This window comes from Monosiga brevicollis, genomic scaffold (assembly GCF_000002865.3).
Source record: "Monosiga brevicollis MX1 MONBRscaffold_9 genomic scaffold, whole genome shotgun sequence".
Classification (NCBI taxonomy): Eukaryota; class Choanoflagellata; order Craspedida; family Salpingoecidae; genus Monosiga; species Monosiga brevicollis.
Window position 1 is genome coordinate 1,121,131 of NW_001865046.1, and position 21,538 is coordinate 1,142,668.

At 55.6% G+C, this 21,538-nt stretch overlaps 5 protein-coding genes across 5 annotated transcripts in view; 3 read left to right on the top strand and 2 right to left on the bottom strand.

Annotated features, from left to right (window-relative positions):
• MONBRDRAFT_37019 (uncharacterized protein) overlaps positions 1-2,139 on the top strand; it is a 2,407-nt gene extending 268 nt beyond the window's left edge. The window contains exons 3-4 of the mRNA XM_001745536.1: positions 1-69; positions 272-2,139. Coding sequence (XP_001745588.1) covers positions 12-69; positions 272-1,917 — 1,704 coding nt within the window. The 5' untranslated portion in view covers positions 1-11 and the 3' untranslated portion in view covers positions 1,918-2,139. The remainder of the gene's footprint in view (positions 70-271) is intronic.
• Positions 2,140-2,823: 684 nt separating this feature from the next.
• On the top strand, positions 2,824-5,594 carry MONBRDRAFT_8107 (uncharacterized protein; the record flags this gene model as incomplete). The annotated part of the gene is made up of 7 exons (XM_001745537.1): positions 2,824-2,878; positions 2,968-3,065; positions 3,149-3,240; positions 3,326-3,403; positions 3,521-3,585; positions 3,681-3,794; positions 4,705-5,594. The coding sequence occupies 7 exons, from the start codon at positions 2,824-2,826 to the stop codon at positions 5,592-5,594; spliced, it is 1,392 nt and encodes a 463-aa protein (XP_001745589.1).
• Positions 5,595-5,927: 333 nt separating this feature from the next.
• Positions 5,928-9,871, bottom strand: MONBRDRAFT_25320 (uncharacterized protein; the record flags this gene model as incomplete). The annotated part of the gene is made up of 14 exons (XM_001745688.1): positions 5,928-6,236; positions 6,405-7,137; positions 7,322-7,432; positions 7,559-7,771; positions 7,880-7,940; positions 8,034-8,196; positions 8,314-8,380; positions 8,487-8,559; positions 8,649-8,905; positions 9,048-9,157; positions 9,259-9,348; positions 9,452-9,527; positions 9,633-9,682; positions 9,782-9,871. 14 exons carry the CDS (start codon positions 9,869-9,871, stop codon positions 5,928-5,930), a joined length of 2,403 nt encoding a protein of 800 aa, XP_001745740.1.
• A 1,584-nt stretch (positions 9,872-11,455) lies between these two features.
• Positions 11,456-17,481, top strand: MONBRDRAFT_8109 (uncharacterized protein; the record flags this gene model as incomplete). Its single annotated transcript, XM_001745538.1, has 3 exons — positions 11,456-11,667; positions 11,785-17,132; positions 17,258-17,481. The coding sequence occupies 3 exons, from the start codon at positions 11,456-11,458 to the stop codon at positions 17,479-17,481; spliced, it is 5,784 nt and encodes a 1,927-aa protein (XP_001745590.1).
• Positions 17,482-18,719: 1,238 nt separating this feature from the next.
• On the bottom strand, positions 18,720-20,348 carry MONBRDRAFT_8110 (uncharacterized protein; the record flags this gene model as incomplete). Its single annotated transcript, XM_001745689.1, has 6 exons — positions 18,720-18,841; positions 18,903-19,071; positions 19,368-19,490; positions 19,608-19,684; positions 19,820-19,985; positions 20,283-20,348. 6 exons carry the CDS (start codon positions 20,346-20,348, stop codon positions 18,720-18,722), a joined length of 723 nt encoding a protein of 240 aa, XP_001745741.1.
• Positions 20,349-21,538: the final 1,190 nt, after the last annotated feature.

The following is a 21,538-nucleotide window of genomic DNA, read 5'->3' on the forward strand; positions in this document are numbered from 1 at the left end:
GCACCGCCAGCATGATTGACGACGCAGTCCGGAAGGAAGTCCAGGAGGAGACGCAGCGCCAAATGACCGGTCAGCAGCGCCGGGACCGCGCCCCTTCTTCGTTCTGATCGATTTCTTCTTCTTCTTCTTCGTCTTCCATTCTTCTTCGATGCCTTGCCTCGCCAGCATGTGTTTTTCCCACCATCGTTGTTGTGGCCCTCGCTTCCCTATCTCATCCCGCCTCCATTGTTTGGCCGGATCTTCTTTTTTTTTTTTTTCCTTGATCGTGCAGACTTTGGCAAGGACTTTATGTCTGCCTACAAGGGTCAATTGGTCGGCGAAGCGATTGAGAAGCACGAGGCCGGCGAGGAAGAGGGCCCCGCACTCGAGCTGCAGGAACGCCCCGAGTCGGAACCCCTGGTGGATACCGAGCCCCTCAAGACGGCCACCTTTATCAAGCGCGGCGATGTTCGCAAGAACTGGAAGGAACGCTTCTTCGTGGTTCGCAAGGACCACAACATTGACTACTACGAGTCGGAGCAGGCCTTCAAGGACGGCAAAAAGCCCAAGGGCACCATCAACCTCTCGGGCTACGAGGTCGTGACGGATCCCAATGGTCGCAAGATCAAGCAAAAGCAGGATCAGGCCAAAGAGTTTGGTGAGGAAATCGGTGACGTCGAGTACGACAAGTACGAGCCCCTGACCATGGAGTGCTTTCACGACTCGAAGCGCCGCTGGCTCTTCAAGTTTGAGACCCAGGATCAGTTTGATGAGTGGGCCATCACCTTTGCCGAGTGCTCCAAGCTCGTCAGCTCCCGCACCATGGAGGATGACCAGATGTACGAGGCCTTTCAAGAAGCCTACACTGCCCGCAAATCCCACACCTGGTACTACTACTGGAAAAATTACTCGGGCACTGAAGCTGACATGCTCACCGACCTCCTCACCGACAACGCTCGTCGCCGCTTCCTGGAATCCACCATCCGCAACCTCACCGGCCCCATCAAGATGAAGAAGGTCGCCCTCGGTAAAATTGTTGCCTTCCTCCGGACAATCATTTCCGGCATTGTCAAGGCCCAATTCACGGCCCTCATTACAGCCCTCAACGCCGTCAAGGAGACGGTCAAGAAGGGCCTCGAGACCGCCATTGGTCCGATCGTGGAACTCCGTGGCAAGCTCTGTGGTCAACTGGACGGCAGTGCTACCCCCATCATCAACCCCGTCGCCGAGAAGGTTCTCAGCCCCATGGCCACTGCTTTGGCTGGCTTCCTTTCCCCCACCCTCTACAGCGCCTACGTGGGCCCCAAGCCCGAGTTTGAGAAGGAGTGCAAGCGCTACTCGGAAAAGGTGGCCGATGGCTCCCCCCAAGACTCGGCCGACCAGAGCCTTCGCTGGAGCACCGAGTGCAGCTACTGGATGTACCATGACGGCTTTGATTATTTGTACAAGATTGTCGACAAGTACTCGGACCTCAAGGGCATGCTGCCCGACGTCGTCCGCAGCAACGAGACCATGTCCAACCTGATTGACTCGTACCTGGACTTGTACTCCTGGACCTGGAACGTGCGCTCCTCCATTCGCGCCCTCTACGACCGGGCCGCCTACACCTACACGCAGGCCATCAACGAGGACCCAGCCACCGCCAACGAAAAGCACGATGCCGTTTTTGCCGCCACCTGGGCCAGCTTTGAGCACGATGCCAAGTTCTCCGTGGTTCAAAACCTGGCTGACTTTGTGACCGGTCCTCTGTCCTTTGTTCTCAAGGACTCCATCCTTGAGAAGCTGACCCCCCTGCTCGAGCCCATCGACTCTCTCATTCCGGAAACCCTCCAGGAGATGATCAGTGGCACCCTCATCCTTGAAACTGTTCTTGATAACCATGTGGGCTCCATTGCCAGCGGTGCTGCCGAGGCTGCCTGGGACAAGCGATCTGCATAATTAAACAAGCCTAACCGCCTCGCGCTCTTGCGCCGCCACCAACCCGCGTCTTGTTCTGTTCTTGCTTTTTTGACAGCGTCTGTGTTTTTGATCACCCGAGCCGGTGCAAATTGTTACTCCTCGCGTGCATTTTTGCATGGCGCAGGCGTGTGCCTTTTGTGCACCTTTTTAGCAACTCGTTTTTTGCGCAAAACCGATGTAAATTGAATGACCCTTCTCCTACTATCCTCACCCCCGCCCCCCTGCGCTGTGTCATATTATATCCGATCTCCACATTCAAAACCCCCTATCCGCGTAACACCCAAAACACACACACACACACACAAAACATCAACACCAACAAAACGTCTTTGTGATGATGTTGATGGGTGATGATGCGAGCTTGGAGCCCTCGACGACATGGTATCGCACGCCCCGTAGTCCCTCTTGCTCCCTATCAGCAGGCCTTGCGCTGCTCTGCAATGCTGACTGACTCGTCATGGAACTAACTTGTAACGTGTAAAGCTTTTCTTCGGGGGTTGCGTCTGACTGGTGTCTGGCTCGTGGGCTCCTTGCGTTGCGGACAACCCTTGGGGCTGCATTTTTTTTTCTTAACTTGGTCCCACTCACACGAACCAACAGCACAATGGCAGCCGTCGCAAATCAATCTCTCAAAGGCAGGTTGACTCGGCAGCTTGACCTGGCTTGCATGCGCACACAGACCCTCACTTGATGGTCGGCGCGCCGACCCATAGGCTCTTGGGCGCTAGTCACGGGCGCTGGTCGTGGCATCGGCCGAGCGATTGCCCTGGTGCTTGCCAGTGAAGGCATCAACGTACGTCAAGCCGCCGTTCTCAACGATAGCATTCCTCTGTGAGCCCACCATACAGACTCACCTGCCCTGCCCTGCGCGAGCAGGTTGGCCTGATGGCTCGCACTGAGTCGCAGCTCCAGTCCGTGGCCGAGGAGTGCCGCGCCAAAGGTAAGCTGCGCTGCCTTCGACTCGCTTGCGTGCCGATTCTCCGTGACAGCTTACCCGCGGTTGTCTGTTTCATGCACTGGACGTCTCAGGGGCTGCCAAAACCGCCGTTATCCCCTGCGACATGAGCGACGGCCAAGCCGTGCAGTCTACAGTTGAAAAGTTTACCGGAGAGCATGGCTTCCCCAAAGTACGACGCCTCTGAAATCTCGCTTCACACTGATGCACACTCACGCAAATCCGCATACGGCTGCACCCTCGAACCCTGGGCAGGTATTGGTCAACTGCGCTGGCATGATGGCCAAGGGTCACGCCAAGGAAGGCGATCCTGACGAGTGGGACAAGATGATGGCCATCAACGTCTCGTCAGTGCGCCTCGCCCTGTGACTTGCACACCAGCCCTTCCCCTACCCTCAATCTCATCGTTTTTCTTTCTTCCAAACCTTGCAGGGCACCCATGCGTCTGACGCGCTACCTGAGCCCTGAGATGGCCAAGAGCGGTGGCGGCTGCATTATCAACATTGGCAGGTGTGTCCCCGCTCGTCGGCCCACTTGGCGTGTATTTCAACTGGCCCTTGCAAGAAGCTCAAGCCACGCTGTTGCTGACCCCCTCTGCCTCCATCCTGGGCTGAACTGTTTTTGCAGCGTTGCCGCTGTGGAACCCATGCAGAGCTCGGGGGCCTACGCTGCCTCCAAGCATGCCTTGCGCGGTACAAACCCGCCCCCGACTTTATTTTTGTGATGCGGAAATCTTTGACGGGTATCATCATGCCTCACTCGACGACTAATGCTTTTGCCGTCACAGGCTGGAGTTTGAGCTGCTACCAGGCCCTTCGCCACGATAACATCAAGGTTGTGCTCATCAACCCGGCCTTTGTCAACACGGAGCTCGTGGCTAGCGTCCAAGGCGTCATCAAAGGTGTGAGGCAACAGACTGCCACCGTTGCACTCATTTTGAGCTGTTTTTTCTTTTTTTTTCTTTTAGTCAGATGGGCATGGGTCTTGCGGTGAGCCTGGGTCTTTCCTCATGTGATATCGATGCCCTCACTTAGAAAATATGCTCCAGCCCGAGGACATTGCCGAAGCCACGATGCTGGCCTTGAAAACTTCGTACGTCGGGATTTTACGAATCTTCTCGCGTTTGTTGTGGTTTTCCCTTTTTTGCCTCAGAGGGTCGCGCTGGTCTATTTGAATGAGCCTCAAGCTATGAGCAATGCAAGCTGACGCCATATTGGTTCTTTTCTCTGCATTAGGTCTGCCTGTGTGCCCACCGAAATTACGCTCCGCCTCACCTTGGCTGCTGCCTAAATCGGGATGCCCCCTCGAATTCCCTACGTGCAATTGACCCAACACTCCATCCCAACAAGTCATTTTGCTCAAGCCTGTTTGATGGAAGCCTCTCCATGATAAAAGCCTCTCCATGCAGTCTGCACACCAACAGCCCAAGCATAGCTCCTCGCCACCACCAGATACATCAAATACATGCGAACACAAACCGAACGATTCTCATCAAGAAAAAGTCCAAAGAAAAAAAAATTTATGGAAAATGTCAGTCAGTTGTAACAGTCCACACACACACACACACACACTGCGAGCACGCACGGCTGTCATGGGGCAGGTGTTCCTCGTGGTCAGCTGCTTTGCCTGCGGTCAGTTTATGGTGCGCCAAGAGGTCAAGGTAGGCACGAACGCCATGCTGTAGGGCTAGTCCATGGTGGAGACGTGTCTTGCCGGTTGACGCTGATGCATGCATGCCATGGGTTAGGCCAAACGCTGGACATGCCCGATTTGCAATGAAAAGCAGTCCTTTCGAAAAATCTTTTTCCGAGGCACCAGTCGTGAATGCCGGAGTGTGTCGCAAGAATGGAACATGCGCCGGGCCATGGCTGATGCCGTGCGCTCAGATGTCAGTGACACTGATTGGCCAGGTGACGCCCTGGACGAATCTGCACGCATACAGCAGCCCGCAGATACAGGCCCCCGGATCGATTGGGGTCAGTTCGCAGAGACAGCCGAGGGCGTACCTCTACCAGCCGTCCGCCAACAGTTCGGCAACGACCGCCCCGACCATGCAGAAAGCGACGATGAGGTAGCACTTGACTTGACCTCCGTTGGCGCTTCCGTGCGTCAGCGAAAGGGCAAGTCGGGACCTCGCAAGCCAAGTCAGAAGCGCGATGCTGAAGCTAGAAATCCAATCGCTGAAGTCCTCGATCATGAGGCGCGCCGCTTCCCGAGGCCAGCCCAGCAACCACGCCTGCAGTATGCCATCAAAGATGGCGAACACACGCCTGTTCATTGCTCTCGCCCGAAACCCAGACTAGATACAACACACGCATCCCGGCCAACCCAGTCCGTCACACACAGCCGCAACGGTGCCGAATCTCCTCCCGCGTCGACGGCCACGACATCCAAGCCAATGTCCATCGCCGCAGCACTGGTGCTCAAGCGCTCCCAACCCGCTGCGCCCACAACCGAACCGGTTATCCAAACATCGAAAGCGCCCCCGCACAAGAGCCCAGCCCTGGCGCCAGCCAAAAAAACTATGCCTATCCACTCGATGCCAACACCCACAGCGTGTCCCGCACCGACAGCAACCGCGATTAAGGTCTCACGCCCTGACCAGTTTGAAGCCCAACCCCAGCCTCCTGCACCAGCAGCCGTCTCGTGGTCGAGTTTCGCCTTCCAACGCGACAGCAGCTCAGACGACGACGAGTATTGACATGTGACGAAGAGGCCCTAGTGTGTGTGTGTGTGTGTGTGTGTGCATCCTCCTGAGCTGAGCTCAGCCCCCAGAGTCCCGAATTGAATCATCAAAAACAAACAACTTACGCCCTTGTCCACGTATGAATGCAATTTGTTGCGGAACACAAATGTGAACCTGTGATACCACACAAAAGTCAACTCTTCATGTTCTCAGGACCAAGTCATCCGACAAAAGACGCCGCGTGCACACAGCGTGCATCTTGGGGACCCTGCCTGTTGTTCAACCAAGCCCGGGTGGCTGGGAGTGCGCCACTTTTAAAAATGCATCGCCTTGGCGAGCCATGTGCGTCTACGCCGAGGGCGGGGGCGAAAAAAAGTTGTTGGCGATGCGGTCCAGTTGTGACACGTGCTCCGTCGAGTGGGCGATGAGCTGTCGTGCGTCGCGAAGCTGTGTCTCAATGGCGTGCTGTTCCTGTTGCATCGCGGCAATGTCCACCTCCAGATCTGATTTGACCTGATCCACCTGCTCCTTCAACAGGGACCGATCTTCGTCCAGACGTGAGCGCATGTACTTGGCATTCGCCCGCGTATTCTCACGCGCCTGACTGTAGAGTTGCGCCACGGCATGGTCTTGAAACTGCTCCTTAAACTTGCGTTCCTAAAAAGATTCAAGGAGATATTGCACGAGACGGGAACCAACCGTGGTCATTGAGGGCAAAAACCGGGAAACTTCCCTTAATTAAATAAAAAAATAAAATAAAAATAAAAAACGACAGGAAGCTAATTGGTGTTTTGCTAGTTACAGCAGACCTGCGCCGCGACAAACCTGAGCTGACGGCGTGTAGGATAGGCGCTCATAGGCGTAGGCGCACGCCACGGAAACACCAGCCCCAAGAACCAGATATTGCACCCACTTGTGCCGAAGCATACGATACGCTGAAGGCACAGAGGCCGCAACCACGAGCGTGTAGGGGGTGTTGGAAGCAATGTCCCACCCTGCACGGCCCACGTCCAGCATCATGCTGGTCGTTCGACGGGCCATGGCACCCATTTCCGGCTCTTGCACTGAAGCTGCCGCAGCCACGTTTGGGCTACTGGTCGATGAGGACGATGATCCGCCTGGCTCGCTGGCGTGTCGGCGTTGCACGTCATGGACGGCTGAGGTCACGCGCTTTGTCAAGTCCGTTGCCACGTGTTCAAGGGTCAGACGAGCGGGGTCAGGAAGCAGCTGCGGAGCAAGACGGCCCCAGGACAGGGAGAATTCAAATTGAAGCTGCTCATGGAACGTGTCCGTCAGACCACGGCAGTCAAGACCCAAGTTGGCTTCGTAACGACGACCCGTTACCACGGTTGCTGGCAGTGCGTGGCGTCCCGAGAGGAGTTGCTGCGTCAGCTCCACCAGCTGTCGACGAGCAGCGCGATACCGCTCTTCAATCTCGCGCCCACATGAGGCCGTGAGCCCTTGTTGCAGGTTGTCCTCCACATGTGTGGTGAGGGCCTGCTTGTAAGCCGACAGCTGGTTGGCATCAAACTCAACGTTTACAAAACTGGACAAGATCCTAAATGATCAAAGTCAATGCAAGCGAGGAAAGAAAAGACATACAAAGGAAAGCAATGGAATGAGTGATGACAGCAATGGCTTGAGCGTGAATGCTTTCTTCGTCGCCGTAGACTACCAGCGGAGGTGGTCTGCACGAGGGCGGGTGCACCAGGCACAGACATGGACACAGCGCAAGCACGTACTCGGGGAGCTGCAAGACAACTTGTGCCTGCATTTGATCCAACAGTTCAGTGTACATGGCCTCGGGTACATCCTGAATAATCTTGTCGCACTGATCCATGAGCTTGGCCTCACTGACCATGATCACGCAAGCAACAGCAGCACAACAGAGTGGAAAAAGCACGTGAGCGGACCAGCCCCATACGCTGAACACAAAAAAAAATCCTCATGGATTTGCGATCTTGTGCAAGCTGTCTTACCGGCGGTTCAAGTCCTGCAAGAGACGGGTGTTGGCATGAAGTCGCTCAGCCACGCGGGCAGCTTCGTCGGTGAGGTGTTGGATCAGATCGCGCAGCCCCGTGGTCAAGACCGAAGCCATGCGTCGACCCTCGTCGATGTGCCGAGAAAAACGGGTGGCAATGGCATGGGACGTGATCACGGCTTCAAATTTATCCTCAAATGCAGCAAACTCCCTGCAAGGCGTTTTGAACATTGAGCCAAAGGCCATGAGCTGTTAGGTCACGCACGTGTAGTAGCGCCACACCCAATAAAAACGCTTGCAGATATGTCACAAGGCGCACCTAGCGCGAGATTGATGCGTGTTGAGGCCGGGTACCACCGCACTAGATGGGTCAGTGTACGCTAAAAGATTGAGCAAAACGCTCTCGTGAGGGTTGTTGTGCAATAAACTCGGCCAAACGTGCAGGGACGAGGAGGTTGCGGTGTAACACGTACAGGTTGTGCGGCTGTCTGAACCAGCGCGGCTCTTGAGCACCTCTTTGCTAGAAACGAAGAACACGCGTGACGAGAGTTCTGCCTCGCTACAGATACCGAGATCTCGCACGAGCAGATCCCGGGCTTTTGACATGTGCTGGGCCCGAACGCCCGTGACATCAGCCTGCCCAAGCAAAGAGGCAGATACGAAGCTGAGCATGAACACGGGCGACATGGAAGCATTTCCAAAGAGCATGCTTGAAATAGTTGCAGAAGGAGTGGCCAAGTGCGTGGGACAAACCTCGTCCTCGTCCAGGTTGTCCCACTGGTTGAAAATCACAAAGACGTTGGGTTTGGCCACGGTTTTGCTGTTCCAAAAGTGAACCAGAAGATGCGTGAATGCTGCGGGAGTGGTGATGCACAACGGCCCAAGAGGCCAGAGAGCAAGTGGGCGGTGGTGGCTAGACGACGCACCAGACTGAGTGAAAGAAGCCAGACTCTGCACCGCTGAGAGTGCTGACGGCGTTGACCACCAGAACAAAAACGTCTGTATGTGGAGGCGTGGGAGCGAAAGAGCCCGGCGTGAGCACAGCAATGATAAACTGGCAGCCAGGGAATTATCCCCAATAGACTGACCGGCATCGCGAGTTGTCTCATCGATCCAAGCATCGAAATCGCTATCGTAGTCTAGGCCTGGCGAGTCGAGGATGACCACATCATCGCGCAGCAGGTGGCACTGATCACGTGGCCAGTGAATTTCGACGGATTGGCCCGGCGGAAGGACGTGCTCTTGTTGCAGGGCATCGGTGAGACTCTGGACGTCCTTCAGATCGCGCGGGGTCGGATCACCGGGCAGCTGCATGTAAGCTTTAGATTGGTCGCTGCCTTGCAAGCTACGCAGCAGCAAAGCATCAGAATTTGCCCATCAGAGAACAGACCCAAGCCAGTCAGCCGACACAAGTGCAAAACACAGGATTGAGCAGGATGATGTTCGGAGGCTAGGCAGGCCGGCCACGGGCACAAAGCTGGGCGTACGTCACAAAACAATTGGTCGTGTGGCCTGGGCCCGCCGGCAGCACCCTAGTGTGCAGCATGGCATTGATGGTTGTGCTTTTGCCGTTGCTAGTGCGTCCCACAAAGACGACCTGTCGAGATGGAATGCGAATTGCGCGCGTGGCCCACGATGAGAAGGAGCAGCGGCAGCGAGACAGCAGAAAGACATTTGAATGGGCATGGCACTACCCACCTTCATGGACTCGCGGGTTACGCTGCGGATCATTTGCTGGCAGCGATTGACAAACTCGCCGGTGGAAGCGCGCAGCGCCTCAACCATGCTCTGTAGAAACGGGCGGGCGGACATGAATGGAGCCCGATAAGCTGGAACGCATGGTGTGTGCGTGTGCCTCTCTGTGTGTGCCTGTCTGTGAAAGCAAACTCACCTGACGGCCATCAGCCGTTTCGCTGGACCAAACCCAAGTCTGCTCGCAAAACTTTTTGGCTGACTGAAACGAGGTTCTGCAAAGGTGAAGATGGCAAGTCAGCGCCGCCCAGTCGATTCAGGTCACATGCACACCCAGTGGGTCCGGGCACGAGGATCAAACAGGCGAGGGGGGTGCATACTCGAGTTGGCCCATGACATCACAGATTTCTTGCTTGGCGGCCACGAAGCGCTGCCGGGATGGGTGAGCAATTGAGATGAGCAAGCGTGGTCAGCCATGAGGTGCGTCTGAAACGAGTGGACTGTCCAAAGATACAAGGTGGCAGCGCACCTGCAAGCCCTGCGCAGCAGACGGCTCATCGACGGCCTTCTCGGCCACGATGCCGTTGGCGTTGGGATTCGTTGCAGGCTCGGTGGCCATCTTTCTGATGAGCTGCAGGTGCTGCAAGCAGGCGCGTGTGAGCCCATTCCAGGCGGGATGTCATGGACGAGTAGCGACCCACCGAAGTTTGCCTCTCACCGACAAGACGCGCCAGTGCACACGACGTGCCCCAAGCACACACCAGACTGGAGAAGATAAGGCAAGGGACGAGTGTTCCCGAGACAGCCGGCAAGGGCTCGCAAAGACTGTCACGCGGCAGCGGTCGGCTGCCCGGGAGCAGCTAGAGAACGGGTGTCAGCCGAGTGGCAACGGTAGAGAATGAGCGGCTTTGCGTTGTAAGACCGAGTTTCTTCAAGGCTTAAGTAGTGTAGATTCAGAGATGGAGCTTGATGTAGAGGGAGAATCAGAGAAGGAGCCTGTCAATGTTTGAACCACGACACGATGCAAGAATCAGCCAAGGCGCTGCAGTGCGCAATTTCATCTGACAAACACTTTTTTGGGACAGCTGTTTGCAACAGATGTGATTGTCCCAGAGTTTATTTTTCGGTTTTTTTCGATGTTTTCGAGGTATTTGTGCATGAGGGAAGCAGGTAAACAGGTACATCCGGATGTACTCTTGCCGGTTCATCTGGAAATGACTGGCAGGAGAGCTCAATGAAGGAACAGACACAAGGCTTCCAAACTTTCAACCAAGGAAAAAAACAGCGAGACCCCTCGCAAAAAGAAAAATCTTGTCATTTGCTCAGGGCAACATGGAGTACGGCCCGGCGTAGATTTGAAGTCAAAGCAATTGACACGGATGTCAATCGTGAATCTGCTCAACTTATGGAGAGGAAGGAGCGGAGAAGAAATGGAGAAGAAAGATGCCCCGAGCCAGCAAACGCCGCTGCACCACCGTACCGCCACAAGAATTCTGATGGCTCCAACGTCTATTCTAAAAACCGCACCCCCATCTTGTACTTCCCAAGTCGGGTCCGTGCATGCATGCAGTAGTAACTGGCTGCTGCGGACACGGGCGGGATAGACCGGCAACCAGGGCACGGAACTATGTGTCACCGACCGCTTGCTTTTGCTTTTTTGCTGTGGTAGTGGCAAGAGGGGTCCCCGTGACACGCCAATGTACCATGCACAAACACGATGGAATCAAGAATTCGGGTGCACCTGGTGCTCCTCTTGCTCTCGTTGCCACCAGAGCGTCACAGCAACGCTCGCTTTTGCCGCGAGGTGGCCTCAACCGTATTTTATCGCGTTGCTGGTACTGCCAAACTCCTGCTCGGCCTTGTCGCTTTTCTCCCTCTCCCCTCGCGCGCCGCTGCCATCACATTTGAGTTTTTCCGGCGGCCGATCCAAACCTGGGTTTCCCCGAGGTCCAGGCGGTTTTGCTCAACCATCACGCCAAGACCATTGGCTTTCTGATAAACCTCCCAAAGTTGCCGACAGTATCGCTTCTGGCAGTTTGGCGCCCATCACCCTCGGTCAGCTCTTTGACCCATTTCAGCGCCCTTGAACTCGGGCGGCCAAGCCTCTGGCTCATCCGGCCTAGACCCTTAATCAGGCTCTCGGCGCTGTGATTGTCAACAACTCTGGCACCTTCTGAACCCGAGTCGTCTGATCTCTGACAGCATGGCCTACGCGATGCGGCGCTCGTTGAGCGCCATCTTGGGCATGCTCATGCTTGCTTGTGTCGTGTCGAGCCAAACTTGTCTCCCCACGAGCTTTGATCTTCTCTTCGTCCTGGATGGCAGCGGCAGCATTACGAGTGAGCAGTTTGATGACGTTCTCCGTTTTGCCAGTCGCACCGTCAAGGTCCTCAACATCTCCGACAACGACATTCAGTAAGCATGATCGCCTCTACTCTGGCTGCTACCTGCTTGTATTCACCATGCGCACGGTGTCACATCTGTGCTTCTCTTCCCCATGCTGCCTCACTTGCCTACCTGTGAATATTACAGGGTGGCTGCCTTGGAGTTTGCCGATTATGGCAATTTGATGTTTGACTTTGCAGAGTATGCCTCGACGGAGGAACAGGCTATCCGACAGCACATTCGCAGCATACCGTACATGTATGGACCTACCGATACCGGCCGGGCGCTTGAGGACGTTGTCAACAACGTGCTCGTGCCCAGTGCTGGGTTTCGCGATGGGTCGTGTGTAGTGGTTGTGGTTTCAGACGGCCAAACACAGGACAAGGCACGCCTTGCGGCAGCAGCTCCCAGATTGCATGCCACCTCGTGCCGTGTCTTGGCCGTCGGCGTTGGCGATGATACTGATTTTGCTGAGCTTGCCGTCATTGCCAGTTCCCCCAGTGAGCACAACATCATCTGGGCCAATGAGCATGAAGTCCTCAAGGAGGACGAGGTGTTGGCCACCGTCGTTCAACGTCTGAGTCAGTGCACCGATACCGAGGCGAGCACCGCATCCACCGCTAGCACAAGCACCGTGTCGCCCCACGCCACCAGCCATTCTACCCATTCTCCAGTCACGGATGCCAATGGATGCCAATTGTTTGAAAACACGGATTGCTTGCCAGGATACTACATTTCATGGACGCGCAATGCGCAAGGATGTCTCATGTTTGAGTGTGTACCGTTTGGTGGAGTCCCAACAACTACGCTTGTACCACCGACGACCCGCCTTGAGCCAACACCACTGCCAACCACCACCACATCGGCTCCCGTCACACGGCCTCCATTGACTACGTCCACCGCAAGCGACACGACGCGCAGCCCGGTCACTACGTCCGCATCCACCCCGTGTGACGATGAGGTGTGCAACTGCAAGTCTGATGCCTATAAGCATGTATGGACTGATGCCTCCACTGGCTGCCGGCGCTGCCAATGCCTACCCCTGGCCACGCCTGCAAGTACCACAACGCCACGCAGTGATACCACCCGGGAGAGCACCACAGCCTCTCCTACAACCGCCACCTTTTCCTGCCCTGCGCCTGAAGAATGCATGTGCAAGCCCTCGGCTCAGCTCTATGAGTTCCAGGATCGCAACGGCTGCTGGAAGTGCCAGTGCCTTCCGATCGCAACTACAACGACTCCATCTCCCCCCTCTACTCGCACGCCCGCCATCACAACAACAAGTACCGCGGTGGAAACAACCACGTCGCGAGCTACCACTGTAACCAGACCAGCCAGCACCACTGCACAGACTACAACCACCAGGACCGTGTCGTGTACAGACCCCGTGTGCCGCTGCAAACCTGATGCCATGGTGCGTTATTTCATCAACCGTCAAGGTTGCTTGTCGTGCACATGCGAGCCCATGCCCACAACAACGTCAGGTGAGGTGCGCACCAGCAGCACCAGCAGCACGTCTAGCACCAGCAGTACCAGCAGCACGTCTAGCACCAGCAGTACCAGCAGCACGTCTAGCACCAGCAGTACCAGCAGCACGTCTAGCACCAGCAGTACCAGCAGCACGTCTAGCACCAGCAGTACCAGCAGCACGTCTAGCACCAGCAGTACCAGCAGCACGTCTAGCACCAGCAGTACCAGCAGCACGTCTAGCACCAGCAGTACCAGCAGCACGTCTAGCACCAGCAGTACCAGCAGCACGTCTAGCACCAGCAGTACCAGCAGCACGTCTAGCACCAGCAGTACCAGCAGCACGTCTAGCACCAGCAGCACGTCCAGCGCAACAGCTTCAGTCAGCACCACTACGCCGAATGTGAATGGTACAACTACCACACCCAATGTCGACACTACCACGACACCGAATGTAAATGCCACCACCACTACACCTCTGGTGGATACAACTGCTACACCCAACGTCAACGCAACGACGACGACACCTCTGATCGAGACTACGACACCCGAAATGAACGCTACCACCACCACTACACCTCTGGCCAATGCCACCACTACAACTCTGGTTGATACCACCACGACACCTCTGGTCAATGCTACCACCACGACACCTCTGGTCAATGCCACCACGACACCTCTGGTTGATACCACCACGACACCTCTGGTCAATGCCACCACTACACCTCTGGTCAATGCCACCACCACTACACCTCTGGTCAATGCCACCACCACGACACCTCTGGTCAATGCCACCACCACTACACCTCTGGTCAATGCCACCACCACGACACCTCTGGTCAATGCCACCACCACGACACCTCTGGTCAATGCCACCACTACACCTCTGGCCAATGTGACCACCACTACACCCCTGATCAATGCCACCACTACACCTCTGGTCAATGCCACCACCACTACACCTCTGGTCAATGCCACCACCACGACACCTCTGGTCAATGCCACCACCACGACACCTCTGGTCAATGCCACCACCACGACACCTCTGGTTAATGCCACCACTACACCTCTGGTTGATACCACCACGACACCTCTGGTCAATGCCACCACCACTACACCTCTGGTGGATACCACTACACCTCTGGCCAATGTGACCACCACTACACCTTTGACTACCACACCTTTGATGGATACCACCACGCCTTTGGCTAATGCTACTACCACCACACCTCTGGTGGATACCACTACACCTCTGGCCAATGTGACCACCACTACACCTTTGACGACTGCACCTACCACTACACCTTTGACGACTGCACCTACCACTACACCTCAGGCCAATGTCACCACCACTTCACCTCTGGTGGATACCACTACACCTCAGGCCAATGTGACCACCACTACACCTCTGGTGGATACCACTACACCTCTGGCCAATGTGACCACCACTACACCTCTGGTGGATACCACTACACCTCTGGCCAATGTGACCACCACTACACCTCTGGTGGATACCACTACGCCTTTGGCTAATGCTACAACCACACCTTTGGCCAATGCTACTACCACTACACCTCTGGTGGACACCACCACTACTCCTCTGGCCAATGCTACTACCACTACTACTACACCTCTGGTGAATGCCACCACTACTACTCCTCTGGTCAATGCCACCACGACACCTCTGGTCAATGCCACTAGTACGACCCCCAATGTAAACGCCACAACCACTACACCTCTTGTAGACACGACGACGCCCAATGCGAATGTGACGACCACGACCCCTATGAACAATGGCACCACGACTCCTTTTGATACCACCATGGCCTCAACTTCTACTACTTTGATCTTGCCGTGTGCTGTGACCGCTGACATTGTCATTGTCATTGATGCATCCGGGGCAATGAGTATCAATGATTTTACGGCTGCCAAGACCACAGCTTTGGCAATTCTGCGTCGCCTGGCACTTGCCCAGCCAGATATCAGCGTGGGTCTCATCTTCTTCTCTCAGCAGGCACAGGTTGCTCTTCCTCTCTTGGATATTAATGATGAGACTGAGTTTCAGCTGCTTTTGTTGGTCCTACAAGCCGGGCAATATCAAGGTCAAGCTACCAATCTAGGCAGCGCGCTCAGCTCGGCTGCCGACCTTCTTGAAACTTCCAACAACGGTGCCCGTCAATTTATCCTCTTCTCCGATGGATCTAGTGATGACCAGGGTACTCTGGTAGCTCAAAACATCCGTGCGACCGGGATTCAGATATTGACGGTGGCCAACGTGATGAACGCCAACGTGTACAATCTGCTTCTGATTGCTGGAGCGGCTGACAACATCTTCTTGACCGTGCAGTCCGATGCCACTCAAGCGGATGCAGCCGTGGTCTCCAACATCGTCAACCAACTCTGCACGCCTCCCGGAACAACGACGCCTGGCTCATCGAGCTCCACAAGCACTCCGACGACAGCGATGCCTACGCGCCCGGCAACTACAACAACGGCACGCCCGACTCGACCACCCATGACCACGACTACGCGGGCACCGGCGACAACCACGCGGGCACCGGCGACAACCACGCGGGCACCGGCGACAACTACACGCGTGCCTGTTACGACGACGCGAGTGCCGGTGACCACAACGACGACCTGCGCTTTGATGCCAGATGACCTGTACGTAGTCGTTGATGCTTCTGGAACGATCACGGTCAGCGACTTTTTTGCCATGAAGTCGCTGCTGACGTCCCTGGCCAAGATTCGCTTCGCCGATACTGCGTGCCTTGATCAGCGCATCAGCATTACAGTCTTCTCCGATGATGCAGCCACAGTGCTGTCTCTGACGAATGGCACATCACTCGTGCGCGTGCTTGATGGCATCAATGGGCTCAACTACCTAGCTCGGCGCTCCAACTTGGGTGCAGCATTGGACCTGGTGTTTGATGCCATCGTCGCGTCGGATTCATACGTGCAGGGCGCGGTCACTCGCCCAACTGCCGTCCTTGTCCTTGGCGACGGGCGCCTGTCTTTGAACACACCCGAGCCGCCATTGCCGTCTGTAGCCAACAACCTCGAGGCTGCTGGCGCCGCTGTGGTACCCGTGGCCATTGGCGACTATGTGGATGACGACCGACTCTTTAGCTTGGCTACCTTTTCCAAGCTGGCCTACTCTTTTGACGCGGTCAACGCCTCTTTGCTGAGCCCCGTTGTGCGCTTTGCAGCCGAAACGGCCCTTGCAATTGCACAGCAAGGTGGGCTCACTTATAGCAACTCATCTAATGTCTTTGCGGAGATGCTCTTCGAGGCCGACATTGACGATTTCGACCCCGTCTCGGGTCAACTGACGCTTCATGTACCCGCGGGCCAGCTTAACGGTCTTGTGGTGCCCAGCTTTCTGCTCGTACAGCACCTCAACTCCAGCCTGGAGACGACGCTGGCCATTGGGGACTCGGTTGTTGAAATGCATACGCTATCCGGTTCACGTGTGGTCTTGCACTTGGCCGCTGATACCCGCAACGCCCTGGCTCAGGCCATTTGGGAACGTGGGGCCATGGAGGGTCTTCGGTTGCTGTTTAGCGACAGTGCGAGCCAATTCGAAAAGGTCTATGCTGTCTCTCATGTGAATCAGATCTCAGAAACTGCCATCACGGCTCAGGTGACCATGCCGGATGACTTTTTGAGCGTGGTGGCCATGCCCAACGAGCTCGTCCTCGTAGCCCCGCAGGCTGGCATTGTCGTGGCTCTGCGCACTTTTGTTTCTGCCGCCGGCTTGGGGAGCAACCAAACTCTTTGGATCGAAACATCGCAGCTACCTTCTGCTTTCCAGACAGGACTAACTGACATGCAAGATCAGGCCGATGTCGAGCTATACGTGGGACGAGCTCGCCAAGAGTTGTTGGCCGCCTGGTCACAAGCTGCAGTGAGCACCACCTTGCCTGACGCAAGCAGCCCGGGAGGTCCAGCCACCGGTGCACACTCGGCTGAACGCCTGACTTCCACGAGCCTTTGGCTCGTTGTGATTTTGGCCTCATTGGCTATGGGTACGTGAATCGCGTTATCGGAAAGATGATCATGCGTCGCTGTCGTGCATCCCTTGCTCGTATCTGCTGCTGTAGGTGGTTGTATCTCATGTCTTGTTCATTCTGGTGTGGTATTTGATTGTTAGTCACACTGATCGTGGGGGCCATGGTCGTGTATCGTCGCCAGCGGCGCTTTGTGGTCAACCAACCGACGGTGACAGAGGCGTGCCCGATGGAAGCCAGCAATGTCTCGCTGAGATCCAGCCGAACAGCTTGGAGCCGATACAGCAGTGCCACTCCGGCGCAGTCACACGTGTTTGGATTTGATGAGCATGAGATGTTCGCAGAGCCAGATGCAGCAGCATTCTAGAATTGGGTGGCGAGATGAAGCACCTGCCACTCTGATGAATTAGCCGCCAAGCAGCAGTGTTCTTGTGCCCCGTTGGTCTTGGCCCATCATTTCTTGCGCCATCTCATCGTCTTGTTTCTTGCAACAGGCCAGATGATGACTGCTGGTTTCTCCCTTCCCCTTCTTCTTTGTGTTGTTGTTGCTTTTGATGCATTTTCTTGTTGGACTTCCTTTCTGTGCCAAGAACGCGTGATCTTTCTTTTCATTGTCCAGGTGATCCCGGAGTGTAGTTGTGGGAGTGGGTGTTTGAAGATAAATTATAGGACTGAAGGTTGGCATGGTCTCTCGCACGTGTGATCCGAAGCACTCCAGGGCAAACAGGAAAGCCTCGTCACAGCAACAACAAAACAAAAAAAAAAAAGAAGAAGCAGAAGAAGAAGAAAAAAGCTCGGGACCAAAAGTCAATAGCAGGGTCAGCTACAGTCAGACGGAGGAAGCATGGGACCCGCCAGAGCGTTGTTTGGCCGTGCGGGAGGAAGAAAGCACCGTTGGAAAGCATTGGTCGATGCTAGTGCACGAGCATCACATGACGAGCCGTTTGGTCGTCACGGTTGAGCTGCGTTGCTGACAGGCCCGAAGCAGCCGCTCAGCTGCTACTCGAGCGGGAGAGACGCCTTGTGGGACCAGACTATGTGATGAGCCGGTGGTGGTGACGGGCGAAGAGGGGTCGAGGGTGATACCGGAATCATTTGCGCTGCAATACTCTGACCCATAACACTTGTGGTACTTGTGCAAGCGACCTTGGGATTCACTGAGTATGGCGTGCAACTCATCATCAAAAGACGGCATTGCGAGTTGCGTCGGAGGCGCCATGTGCGCTCGCATGACGGTGGTGCCATCTGCAGCAGCGTGAATTGGAGCCAAGCCTGGCGTGCCATACTTGGCAAGCAGAGATTCGGCTCTTGTCAGGGGGGACAGCGCGGTCTGCCGCGGACGAGACATGGTCACTTGATAGTCGCTCCCTGAAGCACGGCTGCCTTGGCGGCGCAGCGACTTTGAAGTACGGCGATTGCCTGTATTAGGCGACGACGCGGGGGGTAACGCGTCGCTTTCAGAATCGGAAAGCGGCCCATATGCAGCCGCAGGGGTGGCATGCTGCGAATGCGCGGCTGATCCCAAGTGACGAGCTGGACGAGGGTGTGCGTGGTGAGTCGCATCGCTGTCATCGGAGAAGCTGGAATTTGCCTCTTCATCGTCGCTCACTCCTGAAGCTGACGCGTGGCGAATGTTGATTGCTGGCGAAGACCGAGCTGCAGAATCCGGCACGTGCGCAGGCCGATGCGCGCGTTCTCGACCTTGCGCACCTGGCGTGCGGTGTCGCCTAGGGTGTTGTGTGGCAGAATGGTGATCCACTTCTGCAGAGAATGCTGGCATCCCGGTACGTGGCTGATGGTGTCGCGCATGCAACTGCTGCGTCAATTCCACCAGGGCGGCATCCTTTTCAGCCAGCTCGTGAAGCAGCTCGCTCATGGTTTGTTCGGTGGCAGCAGTCGTGGCGGCCATGTCCTGAGACATGGCATCACGCTGTTCCTCAGCGCGTGCAGCCACAGCCTAAGGAAACCCATGCACAATGAAATTCCAAGTTTGTAGAGGCTATGGGGTATGCAAAAAGCTGTGTGGTGTCTGTACCTTGAGGTGTGCAGCGTCCTGCTCGAGTCGCTCCATGGAAGCCCGCAGGTCCTGGATCGTCTTTGTTTGTTGCGGATTCTACCCAGTCCAAATGGAAGTTGTGGCGCGGCAATCAGATAATTGAAATTCAACACATTAAGTGGCAGTACACTTTGGGCCAGCATTCGGGTCTGGGCCCTTGAAGGAAAACATAAAGTTTGCCCTTTTCGCGGGCGTACCTCCGTGGGAGCTCGTAAGCGAGCGATCGCGGCTGCATGATCAGTCTGCATGCGCACCATGGCGGCTTCAGCAGCCCGACGTGCGGCCCGCTCGCTCTCGAGTTCCGAGCGTGTTTCACTCAACTGTTTTGCAAGCAAGAATTGGAAAAGGTAGATGCAGCGTGATGAGCATAAGAGTGGGTGGCAAGGACGAGCAAACTATGTGGGAGCATTGTCAGAAGTTGAGTTGTTTTGGTCAACCTCATTTTTGGCTGCTGTTTCAGCGGCATGCCGGTCGCGCAGCAGGTCTTCAAGATCTGCTGCACGTACGCATTTTTCTACATTAAGACATGACCACATATGACATCAAGAGAGGGTTGTTGATTGGCGGGTGAGATGCTGAGATGACAACTTTGAACGTGCAAGCGGAGAAAGAACAGCAAGCATTGCCTCGCGGGTTGTGGCAAACATACCTTGATACATGGCTTCAAGTTGTTCACGAGATTGAGTGAGCGTGTGAATGTCGGTCCGAAGCTGCACGACGAGCTGTTCGCAATCGTGAAGAGCTTGACGCAAGTTTTCACCCTCGAGTTGGGCCTGCATGGCTTTGGCTTCGAGATCAACCAGGCGCCGACACATCTACCACCGGAGATTGGCCGGGGCCGGGCCAGGCGCACACGTGAGGGGGTAAGGGCAACTTGTTGGGGCCAAAGTCGTGTGCCTGTGAGGACGTGATGTATGCCCAACCTCATCATGGGTTGCTTGGTCAACGCGTGCCGAAGTTTGACGCTTGATGTGGGCGGTTTCGGCCCGACGGGCCTGTACGATGGCATCATCGCGCTCCCGCTTGGCTAGATCGAGCGCCTGCATGTTGCACGCGGATGGGACAAAACGTGAGCTAGCAGTGACTCGCGAGATGACTCGGGAAGATCATACCTGTTGCGCAGTTGAAAGCTGCTTGATGAGTTCGCGGTTGATGGCTGTGCGCTCGGATTGGCGCATTGTGCCTTGTTGGCGCTGGCGCAGCTGAGCTGAGCGAGCGCGCTGGAGTTGCTCAACCTAACACCCAATCCAAAAGCAAGCCAACCACGGCTTGACAGTCAGGGCCAGCGGGCCGGGACAAAACGGTGCTGCAAACAGGTGGAGGCGGGGTATAACCTGTGATGTCAGGTGGTCGACACGATTTTGAAGCCTGATTCCAGCAGGTTTCAGGGCAGGGCAATAGGTGCGGCATTAGGGGGAGGCAGACCGGCGAGATGATATGTCACCAAGCGTGCGCAGACCAGGCACCGAGGACCAGAGGCAACATAAGGAACGGAAACGTACAGTTGGGCCGAAGGCGTCGCGGGGTGGTCACGGGGTTGTTGGCCGTAGCGACGCACGGTGTGCTCCGCCTGAGCCGTAACCTGGGCATCGAGGCGTGACAAGATCGAGGCAGGTAAGCGACGGCCCGTTCTTAGCAAACGATCAATCAGAGAGGCATCCGCTTCATGCCCGACGTACTGCCGCAGAGAGATGCGCCGTGTCATGCGCCGCGGCTGCCAGCCGATACCGCATCTCACTGTCGCTGTCGCTCATAACAGCGGTGAGAAGCACACGGCTAGTTCTGCTTTCGTGTGAGAAAACCACTCAAGCGTGGTCCAACCAAACATAAACAGCCACCTCCCCTTGCATTTGCTTCCACCCCATGCGCACGCAGAGTTGAAGCCCCTCCCCCGCCCCGACCCGGGCCGTCCGTCCGTCTCGTCGCGCTCAACTGCCACTTGACTTCAAAAAAAAAAAAAAAAAAAAAAAAAAAAAAAAAAAAAAAAAAAAAAAAAAAAAAAAAAAAAAAAAACGGTTACAATTTTTGCTCTGTAAAATGATAATTTTACTCTCTAAGATAAAAAGGTTTTGCCTTCGGTTGAAAACAGCTGTTGCAAACACATCGGCTGCATCATAGCGTATGGCGATTCGCCGAGCACGATGCGGCAGACGGACCTTCCGCAATGGACATGCCTACTATGGCCCCTTCTCTCAAACATTGCTCTATGCGGAGTCTGTTTGGCTGTCGCTCAGCGCTGGCCTGCGCTGTTGCGATCTGCTTCTGTCAGCCTGTGAAACGTGAAACAGCATCAAGACATCGGCATTTATGGCGCCATTGCAGCCATGCAGGCAGGCGTCCAGCTTGGCTAGGAGATTGCCCAGCTCTG